This window comes from Brassica napus, chromosome C3 (assembly GCF_020379485.1).
Source record: "Brassica napus cultivar Da-Ae chromosome C3, Da-Ae, whole genome shotgun sequence".
Classification (NCBI taxonomy): domain Eukaryota; kingdom Viridiplantae; phylum Streptophyta; class Magnoliopsida; order Brassicales; family Brassicaceae; genus Brassica; species Brassica napus.
The window spans coordinates 39,362,798-39,390,451 of NC_063446.1; the positions used below are offsets into that span (position 1 = coordinate 39,362,798).

The 27,654-nt window shown below is 33.2% G+C and overlaps 2 protein-coding genes and 1 long non-coding RNA gene across 8 annotated transcripts; 1 reads left to right on the forward strand and 2 right to left on the reverse strand.

Annotated features, from left to right (window-relative positions):
• Positions 1-368: 368 nt before the first annotated feature.
• On the reverse strand, positions 369-1,616 carry LOC125575364 (pentatricopeptide repeat-containing protein At1g06140, mitochondrial-like). The gene is made up of 2 exons (XM_048750683.1): positions 1,417-1,616; positions 369-1,187 (listed from the first exon to the last, which is right to left on the reverse strand). The coding sequence occupies exon 2, from the start codon at positions 1,169-1,171 to the stop codon at positions 605-607; it is 567 nt and encodes a 188-aa protein (XP_048606640.1). The 5' UTR covers positions 1,172-1,187; positions 1,417-1,616; the 3' UTR covers positions 369-604.
• A 16,852-nt stretch (positions 1,617-18,468) lies between these two features.
• Positions 18,469-23,500, reverse strand: LOC125575627 (fatty acid amide hydrolase-like). Of its 5 annotated transcripts, none has more exons than XM_048750669.1 (21): positions 23,258-23,500; positions 22,988-23,066; positions 22,745-22,854; positions 22,589-22,649; positions 22,282-22,472; positions 22,067-22,196; positions 21,845-21,922; positions 21,621-21,768; positions 21,317-21,429; positions 21,175-21,250; positions 21,007-21,078; positions 20,756-20,807; positions 20,465-20,545; positions 20,296-20,379; positions 20,100-20,203; positions 19,894-19,986; positions 19,535-19,603; positions 19,313-19,377; positions 19,174-19,235; positions 18,951-19,061; positions 18,469-18,776 (listed from the first exon to the last, which is right to left on the reverse strand). In XM_048750669.1, the coding sequence occupies exons 2-21, from the start codon at positions 23,064-23,066 to the stop codon at positions 18,690-18,692; spliced, it is 1,866 nt and encodes a 621-aa protein (XP_048606626.1). In that variant the 5' UTR covers positions 23,258-23,500; the 3' UTR covers positions 18,469-18,689. The 5 variants fall into 5 exon arrangements, 4 of the variants coding, with proteins under 4 accessions (XP_048606626.1, XP_048606629.1, XP_048606627.1 ...); XM_048750672.1 differs by having other exon boundaries at positions 18,951-19,046; positions 23,258-23,499; XM_048750670.1 differs by having other exon boundaries at positions 22,988-23,071; positions 23,258-23,495.
• A 2,119-nt stretch (positions 23,501-25,619) lies between these two features.
• On the forward strand, positions 25,620-27,173 carry LOC106440387. Of its 2 annotated transcripts, XR_007320572.1 has the most exons (4): positions 25,627-25,867; positions 25,949-25,998; positions 26,262-26,562; positions 26,637-27,173. It is a non-coding gene; the product is annotated as an uncharacterized LOC106440387 (long non-coding RNA). The 2 variants fall into 2 exon arrangements; XR_007320573.1 differs by lacking the exon at positions 25,949-25,998 and having other exon boundaries at positions 25,620-25,867.
• The last annotated feature ends 481 nt before the right edge of the window (positions 27,174-27,654 follow it).

Here is a 27,654-nt window from a genome sequence, read left to right on the forward strand (position 1 = left end):
ACCATGTGGAGTCAAGGTGCTGAGCTGGAGTCGTGTAGACTTGTAGAGCAAGAGAGTATCTTGGAGAAAATGCAAGAGGAATAAACTTGGGTAGCAAGTTTATGACCTAAAGAAAGTGGAATAAGTGCAATTACAAGAAAAGGAAAGTTGCACTTATTGTTTTGGAATGTCCATATTCTTGATGCCTTGGAGAAAAGACATTGCAGAACGTGGAGTTAATGATAAAATAGCTCTGAGGATCGTCGGAAAAGACAGAGACACGGAAGCTGATTTTATAGAGATGAAAAGATCTTGAGTGCTGTCTGGTCTCTCAACAGTTGCTGAATTTGCAAAGAGAGACATCAGCTTTGTCTTATCAATCGTTCAAACATCTCTCTAGCATTATCCAACAACCTGCATTTCACATACATATCTACAACAGAGGCTTGTAAATAGCCACTCTGATCTATAAACCCCCTTCTGATGGATAAACTGTGCACTGACTTACCTTCTTTACCAGCAAAGACATTCCCACAAGCCTTCACCAAACATATCAACGTAAGCGCATTATCGACCCCCAAACCGCCTCTCTCAAGAGATAAAACAAACGAAACACTTCAGAGTCTCACGAGTATCTCAAATACCCTTTCATCAAAACCGCCCAAAGAACCGAGCTTCTCAGAGTAATTTCGTCGAACACCTTCTGCGCATCTTCCATACGACCAAACTCTCCATACATCTCGACCAAAGACGGAGCCACATAAGCGTCCTTATCCAACCCATTCTTCATCGCCAATCCGTGAATCAGAACCCCATTCTCTAAAACCCCTAACCCCACACAAGCTTTGATCGCGAACACTAAATTGAAACTGGCGACGACGCCATCGCAATCCCTCCTCATGCGATTGTAAAGACGCAAGCTTTCGCAGTGATTCTTGGATTTGGAGTAACCGGAGAGGATCGTGTTCCACGAGTAACGGTTCCTCTTCCGGGGAGGGATTCGATCGAAGGAAGCGGTGGCGAGATCGAGACGATTCGATTGGATGTAGGAGTTTGTGAGACTGGATCCTAGAACGACTTCTTCTTCGAGTCCATGGACTATAACCTTCGCGTGGAGCTGTTGAGTATGGCGCAGTGCTTTGATTTGGGTAAGGATGGTTAGAAGAGCGTTGGTTCTGTTCACCGGAAGCATCGGTGGTGAAGTGCGCCTCCCCAAAAAAAAAAAAAAAAAAAAAAAAAAAGTCATCAACTATCTCATAAGAATCCCAGATTCCACAATCAGAACAATTTCAGAAACTGATGAAATTTCCGAGAAAACACAAAACCTGGTTCGAATCATCTAAGCAATGAAACTAAAGAAGCTACGAGCAATCAGGTAGAACAAAAAAAAACTCCACAAGCTGATTAACAAACGGAGAATTCAGCTTGCGAAATTACCTGTAATCGGCGGAGGATTAGGTAATGAAGCTTACCACCACCAACTTGATTCGCCGCAGAGTCGTGCGGATGAGCGCTGAAGTTGTAGGAGACTTGTAACCCAATTTTTGCATTATACTGTACTTACGTGATTTAAATGAACTTGTCTCTTTAGCCAACGACCCAATAATAGAAGAATTGTTGAAACGAGATTTCAAATTAACAAAACCATCCCCTTATCCTATAAAAATATAATTTTGGCCCCGGTAATCTAAAGCATCGATAATCGGTTTGTTTACTTCCCTTTCGGGGTTTCTTAGGATACATAAACTAGTTTAGTCAGTTTGATTTGGTGCAGATTTTTAAAATTGCATTCGAGTTGGATTTTTGGTTTCCATGAAGTATTGGTTTACTTAAGCTGAACTAAATCAGAATTTGGTATAGTCCCTACTAGAATTTATAGGATCTATTTGTTACTTATTGAGAAACTCATCAGCATGCTCAAGATCTAGTAGAGATCAAAGTATGTGTATTATCTAGTCTACAATATCAATAGTGAAAGTGAAAAGTTTTGGCCGAAATGGATTGGTAAAATCGCGTAAAAAACCACGAAGTTGGTGAAAGTTTGCACTTCTTTCTTATTAAAGTAGAAGTACTTTAAGATTTGTTTGGCAACATAGATAGCAGTTAAAAAAAATAGTGTTGTTTGAAAACATGTATAGCAATAAGTTAGGAAAAAAAAGTAATGGGTTTATGCTATTAAAAAAAATTGGAAGTCTCATCACATTATATTAAAAAATAATGGGTTTATGTTACTTGTAAGGGTGTAAAAATGGGTAAATCAATCCAAACCAAACCATATCCAAATAGTTTTAGTCTTATATATGGGTAATGGATAAAACCAATCCATTTGACAAATGGATTGAGTTAATCCATAACTCATTTATATTAATGAGTTAACGGTTTTAATGGTTAAACTATGAACAATAATTTTATAGTTTAAATGGTTATTGTGGATTACAAAAACAAAAGAAAAATAATTATTAAATAAAAATATTATTTTAGGGATGAAAATAAAAATATTTTTTAGACTTTAAAAACACACCTATATGTTTTGGTGGAAAAAACAATTTTGATATTTGGCGGAACACAAAAAATTTGTGATTTTTGTGATAATCCTGATATTTAACAAAAAAACCTGATTTTTTGTTTTGGCGGAAAAAGTCGATTTTGCTGTTTTGGCGGAAAAAATGTGGTTTTGGTGGGAACACGTTTTTGCAGTTTTGGTGGGAAAACTCGATTTTGTGGTTCGGGTGGCAAAACTCAATTTTACGATTTTGGTAGAAAAACTTGATTTTAAGGTTTTAGAAAAATTAAGATTAAATTTGGCTTATTAAAAAACCAACATATAATATAATTAAAAATTTAATGTTATGAAAAATATATTTAATATAAAACCAAAATATATTATGAGAAACCAAAATATATTTAATAAAAGACCAAAATATAATCTAAATTTGGCTTATTATGAGGAATTGGGTGTTAATAAAAATATATATGAGAATTATGTTAGATTTAGTTTATTAAAATATAATTTTATATATGAGAAAATAAATAAAGTTTGGTGTAGTTAAATTGGTTTAGAAATTTGGTTTGGTTATTTTTTAATATATTTGATTTATTTTTTTGTTTGTTATGAATTGTTATTGGTTTGGTTATGGATAACTCATCACCCATTACAAATCCAATCCATTTTAACTCAATCCATTAAGTCTATCAACCCATTTAATCCATTAATCCATTTGTACCCAATTTTTGTATCCATTAAGATCCATGGATTGGATTGGTTTGGATTGACCCATTAATTTTTATCTTTTTTGACACCCCTAGCTACTTGATATACATATTCAAATCAAAATAATAATTAAAAAAGGATTTATATCAAAAATTCATTCAAAAATATACATATATTCAAAATTTGTTTTTATTAACATATTTTTCAATAACCATTATAAAAATATTTTCAATATATATAAGAAAAATACAATACAAAGCTCAATTTAAAACACCAACTTAAATTATGGTTTTTATATTTCACACTGAAATTTAAAAATATAATATATGTGATTATTTATATGATTGTATGTATAAAATATTATTAATTATAAGATTACTTATTTGATGGGACGTATAAAATGAGATTAATTATATGATAACACATATTTTTGTAACCTATGATGATACATATAAGATATATAATAGTGATTAGGGGTGGGCGTTCGGGTTCGTTTTCGGATCTGTTTTGGATTTCGTGTTCGGTTCAGATCTTTAAGGATTAAGTTCGAATTTTGGATAACCAATTTAAATTGGATAGAGAATTAATAACTATTTAAGTATTTTTAGAGTTTTGAGTATATTAAACTATTTTAGATATTTACGTTTGATTATTTGTATATATTTTCAAGTATTTAAACGAACTTAAAAGTATCATATATATTCTGGATGTTTTTATATATATTAAATCTAAAAATAATTAATATATATAAGTATATAAATCTATTTTGGATACCCAAAATACTTCGGTTCAGATCGGACTAGGTTTCAGTTCTTCAAATACCAAAATTTTGAATAATTCGGATATTTAATCAATTTCGGTTCGGATTTGGTACTACTTATTCGGATTGGGATCGGTTCGGTTCTTCGAATTCGAGTTTTTTGCCCAACCCCAAAATAGTGACATAAAAAACAAATAACATCGTTTTTTTTTAAATACACACGCGCGGGCGCGCGGATCAAAATCTAGTTAAACTTTAAAGCTCAACTAATAAAAATTTAAACAATGAACTTGTTTAAATAACATATAAACATCGAAACTAACTTACTTATTGCACACGTCAAAATTGTGACCGGATACTGTTCATTACGAGGTAAAAATCGGTGACATGAAAGTTTACTTTTTATAAAAAAAATATTTTTAATTATTTTAATTAACAAAAACAAATTAAATTAGATAAAATTCAATATAAATTCTAAAAATTGATACAAATGCAGGAAAAATTAAGAAAAATAAAATAAAATTCATAAATTCAAATAATAATAATAAAAATAAAAACAAATTATATAAATTCAAAACAACTATTAAAAAATAAAACTAAACTGTAAAAACCGATTAAAAATTAAGAAAAAATAAGTAAGAAAAAACAGAAAGTAAAATACAAATAAAAATTTAAAAATTCAAAAACAAAACTAAGAAATTGTAGAAATTTATAAAAAATAGAAAATAGGAAATATATAAAAAAAAAATATGGAAACAAATAAAAATTCAAAAAAAAATCAAAAATTTAGAATTAAAATTTGAAAATGAAAAGTACTTGAACCCTTTTGACATAGCGGTGATGGTGACAAACTTAATCATATCACTGTAAAAAGTTATTATGAGATATAATAGGATTTTAAAACGTTTTGTTGAAAATTAAATTTTTGAATTTTTTTATACTATGGATTACCTCAACACAGTCATTGCAAGACCATCTTTCGGGAACATCCTCAAGTCTACAACCATGCAACAATAACTGCAGTAACCCGAAATATGATTAAAAATGCGCAGATATAACATTTTTACTATATAATTACATAGGTAAATCATTACGTATGTTCTGCACCAACTCCGTGAAGATGTAAGATGTCTGCCCTGAAGTAGTCACTGGCGTAGTTGCTGAAGCAGACGTCATATTGAGTGGTGAAGACCATGTGGAGTCAAGGTGCTGAGCTGGAGTCGTGTAGACTTGGAGAGCAAGAGAGTATCTTGGAGAAAATGCAAGAGGAATAAACTTGGGTAGCAAGTTTACGACCTAAAGAAAGTGGAATAAGTGCAATTCCAAGAAAAGGAAAGTTGCACTTGTTGTTTTGGAAGATGTTCATATTCTTGATGCCTTGGAGAAAAGGCATTGCAGAACGTGGAGTTAATGATAAAATAGCTCTGAGGATCGTCGGAAAAGACAGATACACGGAGGCTGATTTTATAGAGAGTGAAAAGCTCTTGAGTGTTGTCTTGGTCGTGCTGAAGCAGTTGTTGAAGTACTGGCGGAAGAGAGACATAAGCTTTGTAGCTTAGGAATCGTTAAGTAATGTGTGTTAGGGTGTTAACACTAGACGTGTAAAAGCTGAATTAAACAGATCTTGTAATAGATTGTTTAAAAGAGATTCTAATAAAGCATAAGTATTTGCTTGTAGTGTTTTGTCTCTCGGTTTACTTTCTGCAGTACTACTGTGGTGTCTCTTTTACATTAACAATTGGTATCAGAGCGGGTTACCTAAGTCACTGGTGAAGATCCCGAAGGCAAGAGAAAAGAAGGAAAGACATAGTAAAGTAGGAAGCATGGTGGCTGAGCTTATGCTTGATCCTGAACAATATGGGCATTGGAAAGTGAAGATGAAGGCAAGCTTACAAAATATTGATCAGGATGTTTGGGCATCAGTGGAAGATGGCTATGAAGTTCCCAAAACAGTAGATAAAGATGATGTTGTGGTCAACAAACCATTGGCTAAATGGACAAAGCGTGAGAAGGAGATGTCAAAGTATAATGCAAAAGCTTTATGTGGTATTTTTACATCAGTCAAAAAGAAGCAATTTGATCTGATTCAAGGCTGCAAGAATGCAAAAGAAGCGTGGGATATTCTGCAATTACACTTTGAAGGAACTGAGAAGGTCAAGAGTTCAAGGATGGATTTTTTCAAATCAAAATTTGAGAACTTGAAGATGGAAGAACATGAATCAGTATCAGATTTTAGTTCTCAACTCAGTGCGTTAGCACAAGAGGCTCGTGTTCTGGGCATGGAATACAAGGACAAGAAACTGGTGAAAAAGTTTTTAAGGTGTCTGCCAGAAAGATTTATAGGTTATAAGGCAGCAATGTTTGTGTCTCTTGACATAGATAAATTCAGCTTTCACGAAGTTGTGGGTATGTTAAAAGCTCATGAGATGGAGCTTGATGGTGTGGGCAATCATACTGAAGTCAACCTGGAAGTTTCTGAAATGACAAGTCAAAAATCAGAGAATGAAGATGAGATGGTTAAGATGATTTGTGTGCTTCACCAAGTCCTATGGGAAGTGATACAGTGGCAAGGACGTGAGAAAGTTGCTGTGAGCAAACAAGGGCAAGAAGATGGTGAGCCATGCGGTAATAAAGAGGTGAAATGTTATAAATGCAGAGGATATGGACATTTCAAAAGGGAATGTCCAATGGCCAAGAGAAGAAGATTCAAAGTCTTTAGGTGGAGAAAAATTGGACACAGTGAGATTCAGAAGAAAGAGAGATCCTCCATAAGGGAAGATGATAATGAATCAGAAAAAAGACGAAGTGCTTAACCTAGTTGCTTTTGGTGCACACAAAGATGAAGCAAGTACATCATCTGAATCAAATTCTGAATCTGAGGAGGGAAAATATGATGAAGGACAAGATGATGATCTCAAAGAGTGCTACAAACAAGTGTGTGGAACGTTACTAAAGCTTGGAAAAGAGAATATGGTGCTAGTAAAAGAGCAGAGACGTCTTGAAGCACTTATTGAAGTTCTACAGAAGGACTTGCAAGTAGAGAAAGAAGAAACAAAACAAGTTCGTATCAAACCTGATGAAACTCATAAAGGAAAAACAGAGAGTGTATCCATGTCTGCAATGAAGCCAGTAGTTAAGATGTATGCAAAGACTACTTCATATGGAAAGACTGCAGTGAAGACTGCAACTGCAACGAGAACTGCTTCATCGTCTGCTACAAGAAAAATTCCAGAGGTAAAGAGTGTATCTCAGCGACCCTTCATACATGTATGTCATCATTGTGGAGTTGTTGGGCATATTAGGCCAAAGTGTTTCAGGCTATTGGGGGAGAAGCAACATATTGAGAGAGTATATGATATGAGGACTCATGGTCCAACATGCTATTCTTGTGGAGTTCAAGGACATATTCGACGTGATTGTTCCAAGTTGGTTGATCAAAGAGGCACATCAAAAAGTGGAGCCAAAGAAGCTTGTCAGGAAGCACGCCGGGACGTGCGACAAGGGTACAACATGAAGTTATACAGCGCGTAGCTGTGAGTAACAAGCCGAAGGTTGTACATCAGTGCACCAACATGAAAGTCAGACAAGAGGTTCTGAAGCATGGTTGTGCAGCTGGTACAAGGAAGGAAACTGATCGGTGCGTCAGCAACTGTGTCAGGCCAAGAAAGAAGCAACATCAGATGTGCTGTTGGTTCTGTGGGAAGGTTGGACACAAGAAGGTGGAGTGTTTTGCTCGTGAGAAGAGCAGAAACATGGCCAAAAAGGTGAACAAAACGTTCACTAAACCCAAGAGGGTTGAGGAGGTGTTCTTAGCCAAGAGTGGCTTACTTGATGAGATCAAGGAAGAGACATCATAAGAAGGATGCAGCTCAAGTAGGAGTGATCTTGAGGTTGATCAAAGAGCATCAAGTCTGGAGCCAGGACACGAGGTTGTTGGTGGCACAAAGGGGAAGGAGATCGAAGTGCGTCAGGAAGTGATGCGAGATGATCTTCAGGAGGGTGATAGTGAAATCACTCCAAGGCAATAGCAATGAGTGCAGAGGGCACTCGGCGTGGATGGGGAAGGGCTCATGGTCAAGAAGACGACACATGACGGAAGCCAGGTCCTCAACAGAAGCTGGTCGAAAGGTAGTTCGACAGGTGCGTCAGGTCATGATGCAGTACTTGTTATTCCGCTGCAGCAGGGGCTGTGTCATGATTATACATGAAGAAGCAGATGGCTGGGTCTGTAAGGGTTGACATCTAAGCATCTGTTTTAGCTTAGTATGCAATCAAGCATGGGGAGAATAGTGATGTTCTGGTACAGAGAATGCATATCTCATGGGGGAGAAAAGCATGGTGTGGTGCACATCTCGTGGGGGAGAAAAGCACATTTGGTGTGGAAGTTTCCAGGAGAGGAACGTGGTTGCAACGTGGTTGCTGAACCAGAAGATTGTTGTGCTTGATTGGCACACAAAGCTAAAAGGGGGAGATTGAAGATGTAAGATGTCTGCCCTGAAGTAGTCGCTGACGTAGTTGCTGAAGCAGACGTCATGTTGAGTGGTGAAGACCATGTGGAGTCAAGGTGCTGAGCTGGAGTCGTGTAGACTTGTAGAGCAAGAGAGTATCTTGGAGAAAATGCAAGAGGAATAAACTTGGGTAGCAAGTTTATGACCTAAAGAAAGTGGAATAAGTGCAATTACAAGAAAAGGAAAGTTGCACTTATTGTTTTGGAAGATGTCCATATTCTTGATGCCTTGGAGAAAAGACATTGCAGAACGTGGAGTTAATGATAAAATAGCTCTGAGGATCGTCGGAAAAGACAGAGACACGGAAGCTGATTTTATAGAGAGTGAAAAGCTCTTGAGTGTTGTCTTGGTCGTGCTGAGGCAGTTGCTGAAGTACTGGCGGAAGAGAGACATAAGCTTTGTAGCTTAGGAATCGTTCAGTAGCGTGTGTTATGGTGTTAACACTAGACGTGTAAAAGCAAAATTAAGCAGATCTTGTAATAGATTGTTTAAAATAGATTCTAATAAAGCATAAGTATTTCCTTGTAGTGTTTTGTCTCTCGATTTATTTTCTGCAGTACTACTGTGGTGTCTCTTTTACATTAACACTCCGCAGTTATCACAAATGGCAATTGTAAATCCTTGAACACCACATATATCACATACGTTCACCTGCCCAAAAAAATCATTCGATGTAACATGGTACCAATAGCTTAAGTTATAGACCTGGTAAACTGACTATAAGCAAAAATCTTTATGTACTTCTTCCTCATTAGTATCATTCAGTTCATCACTGTTCGTGTCATATGTGTTTTTAGGTGAAGATATTGGCGTGATCTCTTTGGATTCCACAATCTGATCATCCTTATGAGTGATAGAAACCATAGATGTAATTTCTTGTTTCAAAGATCTTTTTTGCAGTCCAGATCCCAAAATTAGAGAAAAAAATTATTGATGAATATCCAACACCATTAACAACGAAAGATAAAAGGTTAGTTCTTTAACTTTAAAACGGGAAAATCGCGTAAAAAACCATGAAGTTGGCAAAAATTTGCACTTTAAACCTTGAAACTCAACTGATAACACTTTAAACAATGAAACTTGTTTAAATAACATATTAACCATCGAAATTAACTTACTTGTTGCACACGTCAAAATTGTGACCTGTTACTGTTCATTAGCAGGTAAAAATCGGTAACGTGGAAGTTTACTTTTTTAAAAAATATTTTTAATTATTTGAATTAACAAAAACAAACTAAATTAGATAAAAATTCAATATAAATCTCAAAACAAATTCAGGAAAAAATAAGAAATATAAAATAAATTCATAAATTCAAATAATAATAATAATAATAATAATAATAATAATAATAATAATAATAATAATAATAATAGTAATTTATAAATTCGAAAACTTATTATAAAAATAAATTGTAAAAACCGAATAAAAAGTAAGAAAAATTAAGTAAAAATAAGAATAAAAAAAGTAAAATAAAAATAAAATTTTAAAATTCAAAAAATAAAATAAAATTAAGAAATTGTAGAAATTGATAAAAAATAGAAAATAGGAAATTTATAAAAAAAATATGGAAAACAAAAAAATTCAAAAAAATCAAAAATTTAAAATTAAAATTTGAAAAGGAAAATTACTTGAACCTTTTTGACATAGGGGTGATGGTGACAAACTTAATCATATCACTGTAAAAAGCTATTATAAGATTTTAAAAAAATTTGTTGAATATTAAATTTTTGAATTTTTTTTAAAATTATAATTTTTTTATTTTAAAATTTTAGAAAATATTTACATTATAACGATAAATATAAAATCCAGTTTTTATAGATATATAAAACTATAATTTAAAGTATCAACAAATAAAAAGCATTTCTTTTGCAGAACAATAGAAAAATACTAAAATATTGTTTTTTCAAATCAATTTCACAGAGAGAGTCATGTATCCACACGGCGTCTCTTTGCAAAATGGTCTTCTCAAGGGACCCTTGCCCAAGCAAAGGATTTGGAGATGCTCTCATTCGGGTATGAGCTTAGAAGTTACTAGTAGAACGCGACTGATAATATAAACCACAATCTAAAGAAAGGTCCAAGTTATTATCCACACTCAGGTCTAGGTTTGGATCAAGGTTCATATCCAAATTCAGGTCTAGGTTAGGGTTCACATTCAGATCTATGGAAGGATCTAGATTGAGATCTATTTTAGGATTCAGGTTTAGTTAGGCTCTATGTTCAAGTCCAGACTTACAGTTACAGAAGACTTTTGAGTGCTTAAATCATTTTGTTTTCGAAATCCACCTTCTCCCATCTGCAAGAGGAAACAAATCAAAAGTGATCTTTGTTTATTTTAGTTTTAGTTACCAATATGGTTGATTTTTTCCGTAACTTATTTTTATATTATGGATTACCTCAACACAGTCATTGCAAGACCATCTTTCGGGAACATCCTCAAGTTCTACAGCCATGCAACAATAACTGCAGTAACCCGAAATATGATTAAAAATGCGCAAATACAACATTTTACTATATAATTACATAGGTAAATCATTACATATGTTCTGCACCAACTCCGCAGTTATCACAAATGGCAAGCTTATTTGTAAATCCTTGAACACCACAGGTATCACATACGTTCACCTGCCCAAAAACAATCATTCGATGTAACATGGTACCAATAGCTTAAGTTATAGACCTAGTTAACTGACTATAAGCAAAAATCTTTATGTACTTCTTCCTCATCAGTATCATTCAGTTCATCGCTGTTCGTATCATATGTGTTTTTAGGTGAAGCTATTGGCGTGATCTCTTTGGATTCCACAATCTGATCATCCTTATGAGTGATTGAAACCATATATGTAATTTCTTGTTTCAAAGATCTTTTTTGCAGTTCAGATCCCATAAATTAGAGAAAAAAAAACTATTGATGAATATCCAACACCATTAACAACGAAAGGTAAAAGGTTAGTTCTTTAACTATAAAACGGGAAAATCGCATAAAAACATGAAGTTGGCAAAAGTTTGCAATTTAAACCTTGAACCTCAACTGATAAGACTTTAAACAATGAAACTTGTTCAAATAACATATTAAATATCGAAACTAACTTACTTTTGCACACGTTAAAACTGTGACCGGTTACTGTTTATTAGCAAGTAAAAATCGGTGACGTGAAAGTTTACATTTTTTAAAAATAATTTAATTATTTGAATTAACAAAAACAAACTAAATTAGATAAAAATTCAACATAAATCTCAAAAAATTGATAGAAATTCAGGAAAATTAAGAAATATAAAATAAATTCATAAATTCAAATAATAATGATAATAATAGTAATTTATAAATTTGAAAAATTATTATAAAAATAAATTTTAATAACCGATTAAAAATTAATAAAAATTAAGTTAAAATAAGAATTAAAAAAACAGAAAGAAAAATTAAAATGAAAATTCAAAATTCAAAAAATAAAAATAAAATAAAGAAATTGTAGAAACTGATAAAAAATAGAAAATAGGAAATTTATAAAAAAATAGGAAATCAAATAAAAATTCAAAAATATCAAAAATTTAAAATTAAAATTAAAATTGGAAAATGACAAGTACTTGAACCTTTTTGACATAGCGGTGATGGTGTCAAACTTAATGATATCACTTTAAAATATTATTATGAGATATAATAGGATTTTAAAACATTTTGTTGAATATTAAATTTTTGAAATTTTTTTAAAATTATAATTTTTTATTTTGAAATTTTGTAAACTATTTTCATTATAACGATAAATATAAAGTCCAGTTTTTATAGATATATAAATCTATAATTTAAAGTATCAACAAATAAAAGACATTTCTTTTGCAAAACAGTAGAAAAATACTAAATATTGTTTTTTCAAATCCATTTTATAGAGAGTCGTGTATCCACACGACGTCTCTTTGCACAATGGTCTTCTTAAGGGACCCTTGCCCAAGCAAAGGATTCGGAGATGCTCTCTTCGGGTATGAGCTTGGAAGTTACTAGTAGAACTCGAGTGATAATATGAACCACAATCTAAAGAAAGGTCCAAGTTATTATCCACACTTAGGTCTAGGTTTGGATCAAGGTTCATATCCAAATTCAGGTATAGGTTAGGGTTCATATTCAGATCTATGGAAGGATCTAGATTGAGATCTATGTTAGGATTCAGGTTTAGGTTAGGCTCTATGTTCAAGTCCAGACTTACAGTTACACAGTTACAGAAGAATTTTGAGTGTTTAAATCATTTTGTTTTCGAAATCCACCTTCACCCATCTGCAAGAGGAAACAAATCAAAAGTGATCTTTGTTTATTTTATTTTTAGTTACCAACTATGTTACATGGAACCGGGAGCGGGTACGCGGAAGCGGAAGCGTTTAGCAGCGTGGAAGTGAAATTTTCAAAAAAGATTAGGAAGCGGGTACACTTAGGAAGCGTATACTATATATTTTTATAAATATATATATATATAGTGTCGCCAAAAAATACTCCCTCCGTTCCTTAATAATAGACCTTTTAGAAAAAAAAGTTCGTTTCAGAAAGAAGTATTTTGGTGTTTTCTATGAAAAAATTGGAAACTTCAAGAAAACTAATTGACTTTATTGGATTACTATTGGTTAAAAGTTATTAAAAATTAAAAATTACAGAAAACGATACATTTATTATGTTATTTTAATGTGTTTTCTTAATATGTGTGAAAATACTGAAAAGTTTATCTTTTAGGAACAGAGAGAATATATATTAACATTTATATATCATGGAACAAAATGCTAAAAACACTATCTAAACTAAAAAATCTTTAAAATATTATAATATTTATTTTGCTTTCTTTAACTATGTAAACTTCACATGGATTCAATATATAGTATAACTGAATCTGAATAAGTAATTTTACAAAGATAAAACTATATATAGATAAGAAACTTAGGTTGATCAATTTGAAATTTTCTTTTGGTTGTACGTTTGAGTTTATTGTATTTTTAACATAATCTTCATATAATCATATCAAGTCGTAATGTATTTATTATATCAAAGGGGGCTTATAATCTAAAAACAATTTGGGCCAAGTTATAGAAAATTTATGGGAACAAAACAAAACAAAAACACCTCTTCGTCTTCTTCACTGTAAAACCATCAGCGATGAAATAAGCGTTTCCGATCTATAAACAACACGATTCCAACTTTGAATTGTGCATTTCCACAGCGATTCCAAACTCCGCTTTTTAGGAATCGCGATTCTGGACGATTCCAGACGCTTATGTTTCCGCTTCCGATTCCGGAGCGAGAATCGTAGCTTCACCGACGATTCCATGTAACATAGGTTACCAATATGGTTTATTTTTTCCGTAACTTTGCTTCATATTATAGATTACCTCAACGCAGTCATTGCAAGACAATCTTTCGGGAACATCCTCAAGTTCTACAACCATGCAACAATAACTGCAGTAACCCGAAATATAATTAAAAATGCGCAAATATAACATTTTTACTATATAATTACATAGGTAAATCATTACGTATGTTCTGCACCAACTCCGAAGTTATCACAAATGGCAAGCTTATTTGTAAATCCTTGAACACGACAGGTATCACATACGTTCACTTGCCCAAAAAAAATCATTTGATGTAACATGGTACCAATAGCTTAAGTTATAGACCTGGTTAACTAACTATAAGCAAAAATCGTTATGTACTTCTTCCTCATCAGTATCATTCAGTTCATCACTGTTTGTGTCATATGTGTTTTTAGGTGAAGATATTGGCGTGATCTCTTTGGATTCCACAATCTGATCATCCTTATGAATGATTGAAACCATAGATGTAATTTCTTGTTTCATAGATTTTTTTGCAGTCCAGATCCAAAAATTAGAGAAAAACAAACTATTGGTGGATATCCAACACCATTAACAACGAAAGGTAAAATGTTAGTTCTTTAACTTTTAAACGGGGAAAATCGCATAAAAAACCATGAAGTTGGCAAAAGTTAGCACTTTAAACCTTGAAGCTCAACTGATAACACTTTAGACGATGAAACTTGTTTAAATAACATATTAAACATCGAAACTAACTTACTTTTGCACACGTCAAAATTGTGATAGGTTACTGTTCATTAGCAGGTAAAAATCGGTGATGTGAAAGTTTACTTTTTTAAAAAATACTTTTTAATTATTTTAATTAACAAAAACAAACTAAATTAGATAAAAATTCAATATAAATCTCAAAAAATTGATACAAGTTTAAGAAAAAATTAAGAAATATAAAATAAATTCATAAATTCAAATAATAATAATAATAATAATAATAGTAATTTATAAATTTGAAAACTTATTATAAAGATAAATTGTAAAAACCGATTAAAAATTAAGAAAAAAATAAGTAAAAATAAGAATAAAAAATAAAAAGTAAAATTAAAATTAAAATTAAAAATTAAAAATTAAAAAAATAAAAATGAAATTAAGAAATTATAGAAATTGATAAAAAAAATTAAAAAAAGGAAATTTATAAAAAAAAATAGGAAACAAATAAAAAATCAAAAAAATAAAAAATTTAAAATTAAATTTGAAAATGAAAAGTACTTGAACCTTTTTAACATAGCGGTGATGTAACAAACTTAATCATATCACTGTAAAAAGTTATTATGAGATATAATAGGATTTTAAAACATTTTGTTGAATATAAAAAATTTTAAATTTTTTTTTAAATTATAATTTTTTTTTAGAAATTTTGTCATTATAACGATAAATATAAAGTCCAGTTTTTATAGATATATAAAACTGTAATTTAAAGTATCAACAAATAAAAAGCATTTCTTTTGCAGAACAATAGAAAAATATTAAAATATTGTTTTTTTCAAATCCATTTCATAAAGAGAGTCGTGTATCTACACGACGTCTCTTTGCACAATGGTCTTCTTAAGGGACCCTTGCCCAAGCAAAGGATTTGGAGATGCTCTCATTCGGGTATGAGCTTGGAAGTTACTAGTAGAACTCGAGTGATAATATGAACCACAATCTAAAGAAAGGTCCAAGTTATTATCCACACTCAGGTCTAGGTTTGGATCAAGGTTCATATCCAAATTCAGGTGTAGGTTAGGGTTCACATTCAGATCTATGGAAGGATATAGATTGAGATCTATGTTTGGATTCAGGTTTAGGTTAGGCTCTATGTTCAAGTCCAGACTTACAGTTACAGAAGACTAAATCTAAGAGAGAAAACTTCACAAGAAAACTTAGTCAAATTCACAAAAGATCAAACTTGAATTTTAAGTGAAAATTGAAATTTTAAATCTCATGTAAGTTAAAAAGTATATTTTATGATCTAAAAAGACACATTAAACCACATGAATAGATATTCTTGAAGTTACTTGACAGTTTTGAAAGTTCAAAACATACCTTGAAGTTACTTAACACTCTTGAAAATCTAACATAGAAGACTTCTCCATAAGTGATCTCTTAGAAGACTTCTTAAGAAGTCTCCTCCGATTAGCTAGAAACATTAGTAAACATAAATATTTGTAATCTCATAATTATCACCAAATAAGTTAGGAATTTCATCCAGGAGCCCCAATATTGACTAATACACATGAATTAATAAGAAAATATTAAAAAGTCATTTTAATTGTAGAGAAAATGAAAGTTTATTAAACATTGACGTAGAAGTCTTCTATTTAGGTCAATTTTGCAATTGCAAATTTACGAAGGAAGACTTCTTAGGAAATCTACTCTACGGAAGAAATCTTGAGAAGTCTTCCTTTGTAAATATTGACTTACTTTTAAATTTAAAAAAATCTCGAAAATGCCAGAGAAGACTTCTCTTCTCGGATAAACAGGTTAGTTTTGCAATTGACCGAAGTTTGTCAGTTTTTTTATAGAAGGCTTCTCGGGGAAGACTTCTAGAGAAGTCTTCTGAAAGTCTTCTCAATGTCAGAAGAAATCTATCTGGAATACTTTTGCAGTTGACTATATTTGACTTTTCCAGAGAAGACTTCTCTAAAAGTTTTCCGCCAGAAGACTTCTCTCTTAACTAAAGGTTTGACCAAAACCCAGAATAAATTTGAGAAGACTTCTAAAAATAGTATTCTCATTAATATTAAATGTTTACTACTATTTTTCAATTGCAAAAGTAACCCACGCATACTTCTTACGACAATGAGAAGACTTCGGGAAAACTTTCAGAAGATTTCTATAGAAGTTTTTCCCGAGATCGGAAAGTCTTCTATAAAAAGTCAAATTTCCGACAAACTTCGGTCAATTGCAAAACTAACATGTTTATCTGAAAAAAATTCTAGGGAAGTCTTCTTGGTGGAGAACGCATCTAGCAAACTCTTCTGAAAGTCTTCCCGAAGTCTTCGCAAACAGATCTGAGAAAAAAAATGATTTCATACCTTGAACATGTGAGATAACTTGCTTAGCTTCTCCAATCACCCAGAACTTCACTCCAAAAGCTACCAAGTTGTTAATGACCATGAATCATAAGCTTCAATGTCTCTATGAAACTTACAAAGCTTGGAATCAAAATCCTCTTTTTTGGATGAATTTGAAGAAAAAGTGAAAGAGATGTGATTTGTGTGCATAAGTAATGAGATATGAAGGGTAAAAATCGAAACTTTGATGCATTAAGAGCTTCAAATTGGTTGTTCATGGTGGTTAGTATATTGATGACAATGACAATATTGTAAATACTTGGTGAAGATGAGGATGATAAGGTAAAATACTCATTTTCAAAACAAAAACAAAAGTAATGGCATTTTTGTGAATAACTCAAACTTCTAGGATGAATAAAGAAAAATAAAGTTAAAAAAAAAGATCATTTTTATGTTTGACTTGAAAATTTAGGTCATATTTGAAGAAAAAAAACTAATAAGTGTTTGGTTTTGAACGTTAATTTCCCGGTTTATGTTATCCACGAATTTATGGCAGGAGGTGTTTTACATATTAATGTTCATAGTGTTGATGTGAAATACTTAATTTAAAGAGTTTATACAGATTTTTTTGTATATTAGATTTAGGAAATGATTTAATAAATTTAAAAAAAAAGACAAAAAATAAAATATAAAGTTAGAATCTATTAATTACTTCAACGGCATATGGCATAGGGTTGTAAATAAGTTGTAGGGTTTTTTGCAAAATTGACATAAAACTCAAAGTCAAACACAAAACTAACCTTTTTCGGAAATTAGTTTTGTTCTATTCACCCCACAAGTTCATATAATTCACGAAAATTCCCCTAAGTTGTAAGTTTAAGGGTCAATTTCAATTTGTACTTCAGTTTTAATAGATTATATATCTTGTGACGAAAATAAAACTTTATGCATATCAAATATTTTTGGACTCTTTTCAATTTTATTTATTATATTTATAATTTTTTAAATATAATAATATAGATTTATAAAAGAAATGGACTCATTAATATACCGGGGGTGAGGACACGGGTTTGGGTCTGGGGCGGTCGCACCGCTTGTCCTCAGCAGGCCCTGAATGCTCTGCATAATGAGTGCCATCCAGATGTCAAAAAGGAAATTTGCAGCCAGTAAGCTCCCCTAACCTTTTGTGAGTGAAACTTTGTTTCAATCTACTGCGTTTATGATTTGCATTTTCAATCTACTGAGTCAAACATATCAGTGACTGATTATCCAGGGAAGATTCCAAAGGGGGTTGATCTTCCAAGTGATGCTGTTGTAGAGGATAATAACATCAAAGGTTAATCAATGATTCTTGTTTAAGCATTGTCTTCCAACTTTCTATCTCCATCCCATGCCAAAAACAAGCTTCTTTCTTGTATGCAACTCTCTTCTTATTAGTCTTTCGCTTTGAGTGAAAAAAGATCTTTAAGATTACTTTGTGGGAAACTTGATTTCTCTTTGCTAAATTGAGACTTGTGTGATAAGATTGTTCGCAACTTTTCTAAATGATATAGATGACATGTTTGAAACTTTGTCCTCTTCTGTTTATTATGAAAGCGTGTAATCTGGACTCTGGAGGATACCACCGCAATATCATCAACTCAAACAAAAACCAATACGCACAGTATACATCTCTTTTTCAAATTTATCAATCATAAATATACAACACGTTTTATAGCAAAACAATCGTCCATTGGTCTTATCTGCAGCTACAAGACAACTTATTGCTTCTAATCTTTATAAACAATGTCAGGTTACTTAACCTGAAAATACACACCAATCAATCAAATGTAATGGAGATAAATGATATCCCATTCAGAGAGAACTCTTTGCCTTTTCACTTCTCTGACAAATCAGTATGGACTCTGTTTGTATTGAGAAGATTGTGAAACACAGCAGGCTTCTTGGTAACTGGAGCAAGTTCCTGAAATGCCACATTAAAATTCAAGATTCGGTTAAGAAACCTGACCCGATAACCGGCTATAGCATCAAAAGGGACATCAGACTTTCATAGATAAAACTCTAAACGAAGAACATCATCGAAATTGATGGACCATTACAGATAGATGATAGAAGGAAACAGAGAGAGACAGAGTACCTCAACAGCAGCAGCTAAAGCAAGGACGGTAGCTTCAGCCCAAGGTCTTCCCATTATTTGTAATCCTATTGGAAGCCCTTCCTTATCATACCCAACCTGCGTTTTTTTTTTCTTTCCATATGTTAAAAAGACAAAATGATTATTGCAAAGAATAGGACCGTGTTCCTTTGATATGTACACGGCCGGCTTAGAGAGTAACCAAAAATACAAAAACATCGCTTACGGGTACAGATATGGCTGGGAAGCCCAGGAGGTTTGCAGCTACAACAAATCGCATCAAATAAGCTGAGAAGAAATCAACAATCTCTATTATTACAAGTTGAACCAAAAGTTAAGAAGTTAAAGAGTTTCGTTTGGCAAACCTGTCACTTGAAAATTGGTTTCTCCATTTTTCAGAGCGTCAGGGGGTATCACGGGGGCTGTCATGCTGTTTGTACAAGTAAACATTTCACCAACCAGGTAAGAGAAGTTCAATCAGTCATTCATATACAAGTAATGTATCTGAAGACATTGGAAGCAAATGTTTGTTAACAAATCTTGTCGCTAGGAGATGAACTGTCTATTCATGGAATGGTTTTACGTACCCAGTTGTAGGGGTCACAATAACATCAACGTCTTTGAAGATATCCATGTGATACTCCATCAATCTTCGCCTGCAACAACAAGTTTTACACAAGCAAGCAGCCTCTATAGTGTCAATCATATGTACTAACATTTTACTTTGCCACAAATCAGACTTTTGTATACAGTTACAGATTCTTGATCCGTTTTCTGGTTAGACCATGTGATTTTGTCGGTAGATATCTGCTAATAAATCAATTCCAGGTCATGGCTACTCTAGCAAAGACTTATGAGATCTCGCTTAGTTAAACTTATTAACTCCTTAAGCATGCATAAACTTTAGACACTCATGTGATTGAACAGCTTGTTGGTCGTCATTTACCTAATACATTGAGAAGAAATATAGTCTGAAGCAGAGAAAGACCGGAAGATCGCAAAGCTGGTGCGAGTATCATAAGATAATTTTGAATTTTTCCTGAAACGTACGACAGCGAAGAGAATGGTTAGACCAACGTTCTAATTTGTTTTGCAAGTGATGGTAATCGAAGGTGTACAGCTAGTGAAATCATAAGATGCGTAAAGACATACCCAGCCTCACAGTAAGGAGTAAGAGAACGCAGTGCCGCAGATCCGATGGACACAACATGAGCTGCACGCATCTCTTCTAGTTCAGGAACCACTATTTCCACTACCTGCGATAGTATCATACAGAGATTGTCGTTGAAAGAAGATAATGATAGACAACCTGTATAATGAGAGAAACCTATTCAAATGATCAGCTTACTTCGCAACCATGATTGTTTGATAGGAGCTTAAGGATGTCTTCGCATTTGTCGGAGATTTCACTTGAATTAACATCATTAAACCACTGCATGAATGAAAACAATGCACTAGGTATACCACTGAAATAACAGAATCCAACTCGTGTAAACTAGCAGGGATGCAAAATTCACCCTTGTATATTTCCCTAGTCGTAGAGATCCTATAGCACTGCCTCCGTTGTGAGACATTAACTTCGGAAAACAGGGTGGCGTCTACTCAAAAAAAAAAAAAAAAAAAATCAAAGACTAAGTCATACGCATACATAGTGCAGGAGTATTTGCCATGGTCAAATGAATACATGACACACAGTGACCATCACTTGATAATGAGACATTTCTACAAACGACTATCTGTCATGCTTTTTTCATTAAGTTTTTTTTTTCAGAGTGATGTCTAGAATATATTATGGCTGAAAAACTTACTGGGTTTAAGTTAAGTCTATCAGCAGATGAAGAACCCAAGATTGCTGCATACCTGAAACACACAAAGACAGATTAGCCAAAACCAGCTTATCCGAAAATGAAACATCTGACAGAGTAAATGTGTGCTATGCTTTGAGTGGTTTCCGTTGCACCTCCAATCACTATTGTTGAATGCTTTACAAATATGTCAATGATGGACAGATTGAAACAGCTTAGTCATTCACTAGGCTAAAAAAATAGAGAAAACTTACACCAAGAGAGCATCTTCCACGGATGAAGCAAGTGGACCAATAATTTCCACTGTTCCACCTTCACATAATGACCTGTAGAGATGACAGTGGTCAAACAGAAACCACATGCCATACACATAGTTCGGTGCCTATAGTTTTCTGTTAAGAATAGTGAATCTAAACTCTTACCCTGTCATATCTGTCCGACCATATGTTGTTTTCAGTCCCGTTATACCACAAAGCGATGCAGGGATGCGAACAGAACCTGCACACCCAGACACGCGTTAAACATACAACGCATATGATGGTCAGATCAAAATAACTTTGCTACCTCCGCCATCTGTTCCTAGAGCAGCTGAACATAGTCCAGAGGCAACAATAGCTGCTGAACCTGAGGAAGATCCGCCTGTGTACCTTTCAGGTGCGTGTGGGTTTCTTGTAGTTCTGCAATGAAACATGCCAGAAAGAAAAAGAAAAAAAGAGAGCAAACACATGAAAAAGTGGAAAGAACTAAAGATACAATAAATAAATCGAAGTAATAAGTATCAAGCAACAAAGCAGTTTTTTTATCTACCCGTAAAACACATTGAACTCTTCATACAAGTAAGATTTGTGTTCTATGATGCTTTGCTTACCCGTAATTCGAATTGTTCCCTGTTGTCCCCATGCCTATCTCATGCATATTTGCCTTGCCAATTAAGATTGCACCGCAACTGCGAAGTCTTGAAACAACTACTGAATCCTTCTCCACGGAACGATCTTCATGCAGCCATGTTGTTCCACCTATCATGGAAAACCTTATGACAGGTCTGTTGTATCTGGAAGTGTTTAAAATAAAATGTAAGAATGACATACTCACCCTTTGTAGTATGGGGAAAACAATCAATATCGTCCTTGATTGTCACAAAAATCCCATCTAAAATGGATATTGGTTTTCCTACACAGCTCACAGTCAACATGATCAATACACATCTAAAAACTCACTGAAGCTGAGAGTTTAAGCAGATATGAAACAACTTAGCCGCCGCAGTGATGGTCTGAATCTAATACTAGGAATAGATCACAAAGTCTGCAAAATTACCTTCTTCAAACCTCTGCGTAGAAGCCGAAGCTTGCTTTCTGACTTCACTGGCGTCAAAGGTAATCAAATATGGTGTTGGAGACTTGTCATACTTAAACTCCTCTATGATTGAGATTATTTGCTCTGCTACCTAGCAATCAGCAACAAGGTACTTTGTTTGTGCCAAGATAAAGAGAGTCGAAAGAAGTGAAAATAAAGAGAGTAAAATGACTAACCACAGATGGAGCTGTCAGCTTAGATCTATAAGCAAAAGCGTAATCACGTATCTTCCAGTAACGGAAGGATGAACTTGGATCTGTGCGGAAGCTGCGAGAAGGATCATATTGAGGAAGACACTTCAAGGCTATTTCCAATATGTCTACAGGGCTTTCATCTTCGCCAACAATGACAACATCATGCTCCGCTTCTAGTTTCAGAAGAGGTGATGATACACACACATATTTTATTTTGGTTGATGTAAATTCACACCATATAATTGATAAAACGAATTGTAAGATAATAAAGGAAAAGGAAGATATATACTTTGAGGTGGGAACTCGGGTCTAAACATAGGCTCTTCTGGAACGACAGTGTTGCGAAACATCTGCCAGTCACAACAACACGGAGAAGCACATAGCAATGTCATCATTCCAAAATGTTATAAAGTCAATTCTTTCTGATGTCAAAAAAAAAACGAACCTCGGTCATGCCATTGTTCTTCTTCAACGAGTCAACAATCGATGAGCCGATAAGTGGTGTCTCAAGCATGTTAACGAACAGCTTGAACAAAAAGCCAGTCAAATGAGGGGCTGCAAAAAATCACATATAATCCCCCATGTAAAAAGGCACAAAACTAATTCCACAATCCAGATCCTGTCCTGCGTATGTATTCATGTGTATTGAGAGCTTAGCTAACGCATGGAATCAAAATCACGAACGAACCTTTGATGTCTTCTTCTTTATATTTGACAGCAGAAACATCAACCTCCTTCGCCGGTTTCATGACCTTATACTTGCCCATCTACTCTACAAGCAAAAGAAATAAAATAAACAATTTGCAAATCACAAATACAAAATTGATCAAAGTTTCTTCTCAACTATCTCATTCATAGGAATCCCAGATTCAACTAAACCTGGTTCGAACTAACTAAAAGCAATCAGGTTCTCTCAGGCAGCTGATTCACAAACGGAGAATTCAGATTGACAAGTTACCTGTGACGGTGGTGAAGCTTATCAACTTGCTTCGACTTCGACGCGGATTTGAAGAAGCCGTGCGGATGAGCGGTGAAGTAGTTGGAGACTTGAATGCTTTCACTCGATTTGTATTAATTATACTGATTTGAACTTGTCTCGATTGTTGAACAATATTCTGAAATTTACACAGCGATCTCCTTGTCCTATAAAACTGTTTTTTTAGTGATAAATCATGTTGACTAAAGATTTTTCCTTAAAAATCACTCCCAACTCTTTATCTTAGTAATTTAACCCCTCAAATTCTATTTTATTAGATTTTGTTACCTCGGTCTATTATTGCGTTATTTATGAACGGATACCGTTTACACACAAACGCAAAATTTCATTTAAACCTAAAAAAACATGTTTTCTTTTTTAAATGTGTTTAGTCGAGTTGATTTTTATTTTTGTTCTAGTTTTGTTATGAAATTTAATTTGTAAAACATAAATGAAATCATCGTTTGACACTAAATCATTAATGTTTTTGTATTTAAATGTAAAACCAAACATAAAGATGTAATTTTCTTATTTTAGATTATTATCTTTCAACCTAATATAAATATTATAAGTTGTAGGAGTGGCAGTTCGGTTATTTTATAGATTCGGTTTGGTTTGGATAATTCGTTTCTAGATTTTTTTTTCAACCAATGTAAACCATAATTAGTTTAGTTTGGTTTGAATCATTTTCGTTTCGGTTCATTCGACTTGATTCGGTCATGTTCGGGTTTTTTTGCTCACCCCTAATAAAACAGAGCATTGAAAAAGACCATAAATAAAGAGCAGACAACGCTAATTTTTGTCTAAATTGGCGTTGTCTTTTTCAATGCTCTGTTTTATGGTCTTTTTCAATGTTTTATGGTCTTTTATGGTCTTTGCATTGCTATTTTGGAACACCTAACTTTCGATTTGGGATTTTGAGCTTCATTGTATGTTCAATTTCATTTAATAAAGAAAACATGTTTTATAGTTTAAATGAAACTCTGCGTTTGTGTGTAAACGGTATCCGTTCATAAATAACGGAACAATAGACAGAGGTAACAAAGTCTAACAAAATATAACTTAAGGGTTAAATTACAAGATAACAAGTTAAAGGGATTTTCTACGAAAAATCTTTAGTTGAGGGATTTTATCACTAAAATAAAACTTTGGGTTTGTGTGTATATGGTATACGTCCATAAATAACAATAGACGAAGAATAACAAAATCTAACGGAAAAGAACTTGAGGGGTTAAATTACAAGATAATAAATTGAGGGAATTTTTACGAAAAATCTTTAGTTGAGGGAATTTATCGCTAAAAACCCCCTATAAAAATATAATTTGTACCCCTATAATTGTTTTTATACACTCTTCCCCCAGTCCCTAGTACATACATTTCTACCAACTGGACTTTATAATCGAAAGCATCGAAAATTGGTTTGTTTACTTGCTGATTTCAAGGGTTTTAGGTTTATGACAACTAAATAAACTAGTTGAGTCGGTTTGATTTAAATATATAGGATATATAATTAGAATTCATATCATACTAATGAAAAACATATATATAAAAATTAAGGATCTAAAATTTATTTGAAGTTTTGCATGAAGTATTGGTTTAGTTAAGCTGAGCTAGATTAGAATTTGGTATAACCCACCCCTAGTAGAGTTTAAGATGTATTTGTTACTAATATATAAATTTGATTCGTTGAACGATTTCACTATATATAATGGCAAGAAAACTGTTCTTACTGGAATTATAATTTATAAAGCAGAGTCTTTTACTTTTTGAAAACTAAAATGCATGCATGCTCAAGATCTAGTAGAATCAGATAATGTTTTGTTTATCTAGGCTACTATATATCAATAGTGAAAATAAAAGGTTTTGGCTGAAATGAATTGGTTTCTTGACTAAAAGCATATTTTGCCATAATTTGGTTGGCTGACTTGATCAACCAAAGATCACGAGGCACGACTTGATCTACATATATAATATGACCAAGCAGCATCGTATCCATGTAATGCGCATATAATTATATATATGGACTATTGAATTATGGACTTCTGAAAAAAAAAATTAAGGACTTTCTGGATATATTAATTTAAACGAGACATTAGGATGAAAAATATAACTTAAAATATCAAAGTCAAGTTCACATGAACAATGCTTAACATTGAAATTATATCTATCTATCCATATATATATAAAGTAAGAGTAAGGTTTTCTCTCATGTGAAAGCGCCACGTCATACGACACCTGTCCCCTACACCAAAACGCACGGTATTGATATCACGGAGATTCTTTACGCTGTATTGTATACGATTTAATATGGGCTTCTACTGGGCTTTTAATCACACAGCCCCAGTAACATAAGGAAGCCTTCACGAGAGCCGGCATATGAAATTAGGGTTCCATCATCTTTTTCGATCTACGACGACCTTAACCAGCAATGGAGATTTAGTATGTCGAATCAGACGAATTGTCACGAGGAGGATCTATGTCATGTTGCGGTTTCGTCGTTTTGTCTTATTAATTCCCTCGATGCCGTAAAGCACGACGCCCTCATTCAATGATACATATGCATGTCAGAGGCGGTTCTAGAATTATAAATAGGTAAGACTTCATCCTTCCAACATCGTTCTCACAGTTTGTGATAATCCGTAAAACTTATTTGCAGTATTATGGTTAATTCAGCTGTTCTTCTTCATGATTTGAAGTCCGGCCACTGTTCTTCCACCGTAGAAGTGAGGCTGCTGAGATAAAAAAAATTCCGGCTTTCATATCTTAAATCTCATGTTCAATGTTTTTTTTTAAGTTTTCCAGCCTTGACATTCATAACTTTCGAACTGCTAAATTTAGATATGCCAAGGTTCTCCGATATTCAATCTCATGTTCATAGTTTTTCAAAAAATTTCCGGCCTTCACATTCATAAATTTCGAACTCATTCACAATGCAATATTTTGATACTGTCTGTTGGTGATTCTTTATTTTTCACATTTGTTTCAGACCACTCTCATGCCAACCACGGTGAATGTAGCCGACTCTCCACATTCAGGCACCATCTCAAGGCTGGTTCAATGTTCACACTCAGTGGATTTGATGTGGTTCTGTCCAATCAGAACCGACTCTCTTTTGACTATTATGTTCAGTTACTCAGCCAAATTTGATGCCTTTACCGAACCGGTTTCTCCAATTCTGGTTGAGCGTTTCAGGTTCCGCGATCTCGATTCTCTGCTTGGCCTAGCCAACACCAACACACAACTTCCATGTGTATCCTCTTATAAGCTTCCTTCCTAACTTTGTTACCGTAAGTTGCAACGTATACTCCCTTATGATCCTTACTTAGTATAAAAATAATGATATATGTTTCTGTTCAAGCAGGATGGTGACATAATGATGGAGATCAGTGGCGGAGGTAGAGAGGTGGTAAAGGGGGCAACTGCCCCACATAAATTATTGGAAAAAAAATTATTTTCATTGATTTTTTAAAAATTTTACGATAAGTGTTAAAATCCCTTCTAATGCCCTTCATGATTTTAAGCTCAAACATTATATTGCCCCTGGTGAATCTTCTGGCTGGCTCCGCCACTGATGGAGATGACATGCCTGGGACCATCTCAGTCCTTACTAAGGATGGCGTTGGTGTTAATGACCATGAGGAATCATCATCCGCAGGAACAACTGCAAGTGGTCTTGCCACCAAGAAGCTCCGGGTATTAGCAACTTCGAAGGTGATCACAAAATGTGTATCTGGAGTCAGTATTTTCTATTTGAATAATGCTTAGGCATCAATGTTGTTTTTTTTTTTAATTTTGTCATCTTCTGGAAATTGCTATGTTTCCTAGACCATCATTTAAATGGTTTTTTTACGTTTTGACAAAATTTACACATTTATTTAAGCTGCTGAAGATAGGTATACTGCTCAGCGCATAATTTCATGATCCAAACAAATACCGTTAATTCGTATTTAAGAAGTGTGTATTCTTTCCTTAAATAAAAACTATGGAATTACCTAATATGATTAACATATATATGACAATTAATGATTATGAATAATAAAGATTTGAAAACAATTTTTGCATCCTTCTTCATTTTTGTTTAATTTTATATTATTAAAAAATTAAACAATCACATTAACCATATAATTAAAAATTAGATTTTTTCTTATATGTTATATTTTGATTTTTTTTTAAATGACTTTAAATTACAAAAATGAGGAAACCTTATATGTTATATTTTTATTTTTTTTAAAACGACTTTGAAATACAAAAATGAGGAAACCTTATATGATAAATTTTTCTTATATGTTAGATTTTTTCTTATATGTTATATTTTGAATTTTTTAAAACGACTTTAAATTAAAAAATGTAAGTTTTCCTTAAGTATACGACTACAAGCA

Excerpts from the sequence above, each read along its gene's own strand:
- LOC125575364 (XM_048750683.1), bottom strand. The coding sequence starts at position 1,171 with ATGCTTCCGGTGAACAGAACCAACGCTCTTCTAACCATCCTTACCCAA.
- LOC125575627 (XM_048750669.1), bottom strand. The coding sequence starts at position 23,066 with ATGGGCAAGTATAAGGTCATGAAACCGGCGAAGGAGGTTGATGTTTCT. Across the intron at positions 22,197-22,281 it reads AGCTGACAGCTCCATCTGTG|GTAGCAGAGCAAATAATCTC; the intron begins GTTAGTCATTTT and ends GCTGATTGCTAG. Across the intron at positions 18,777-18,950 it reads CTTTAGCTGCTGCTGTTGAG|GAACTTGCTCCAGTTACCAA; the intron begins GTACTCTGTCTC and ends GTGGCATTTCAG.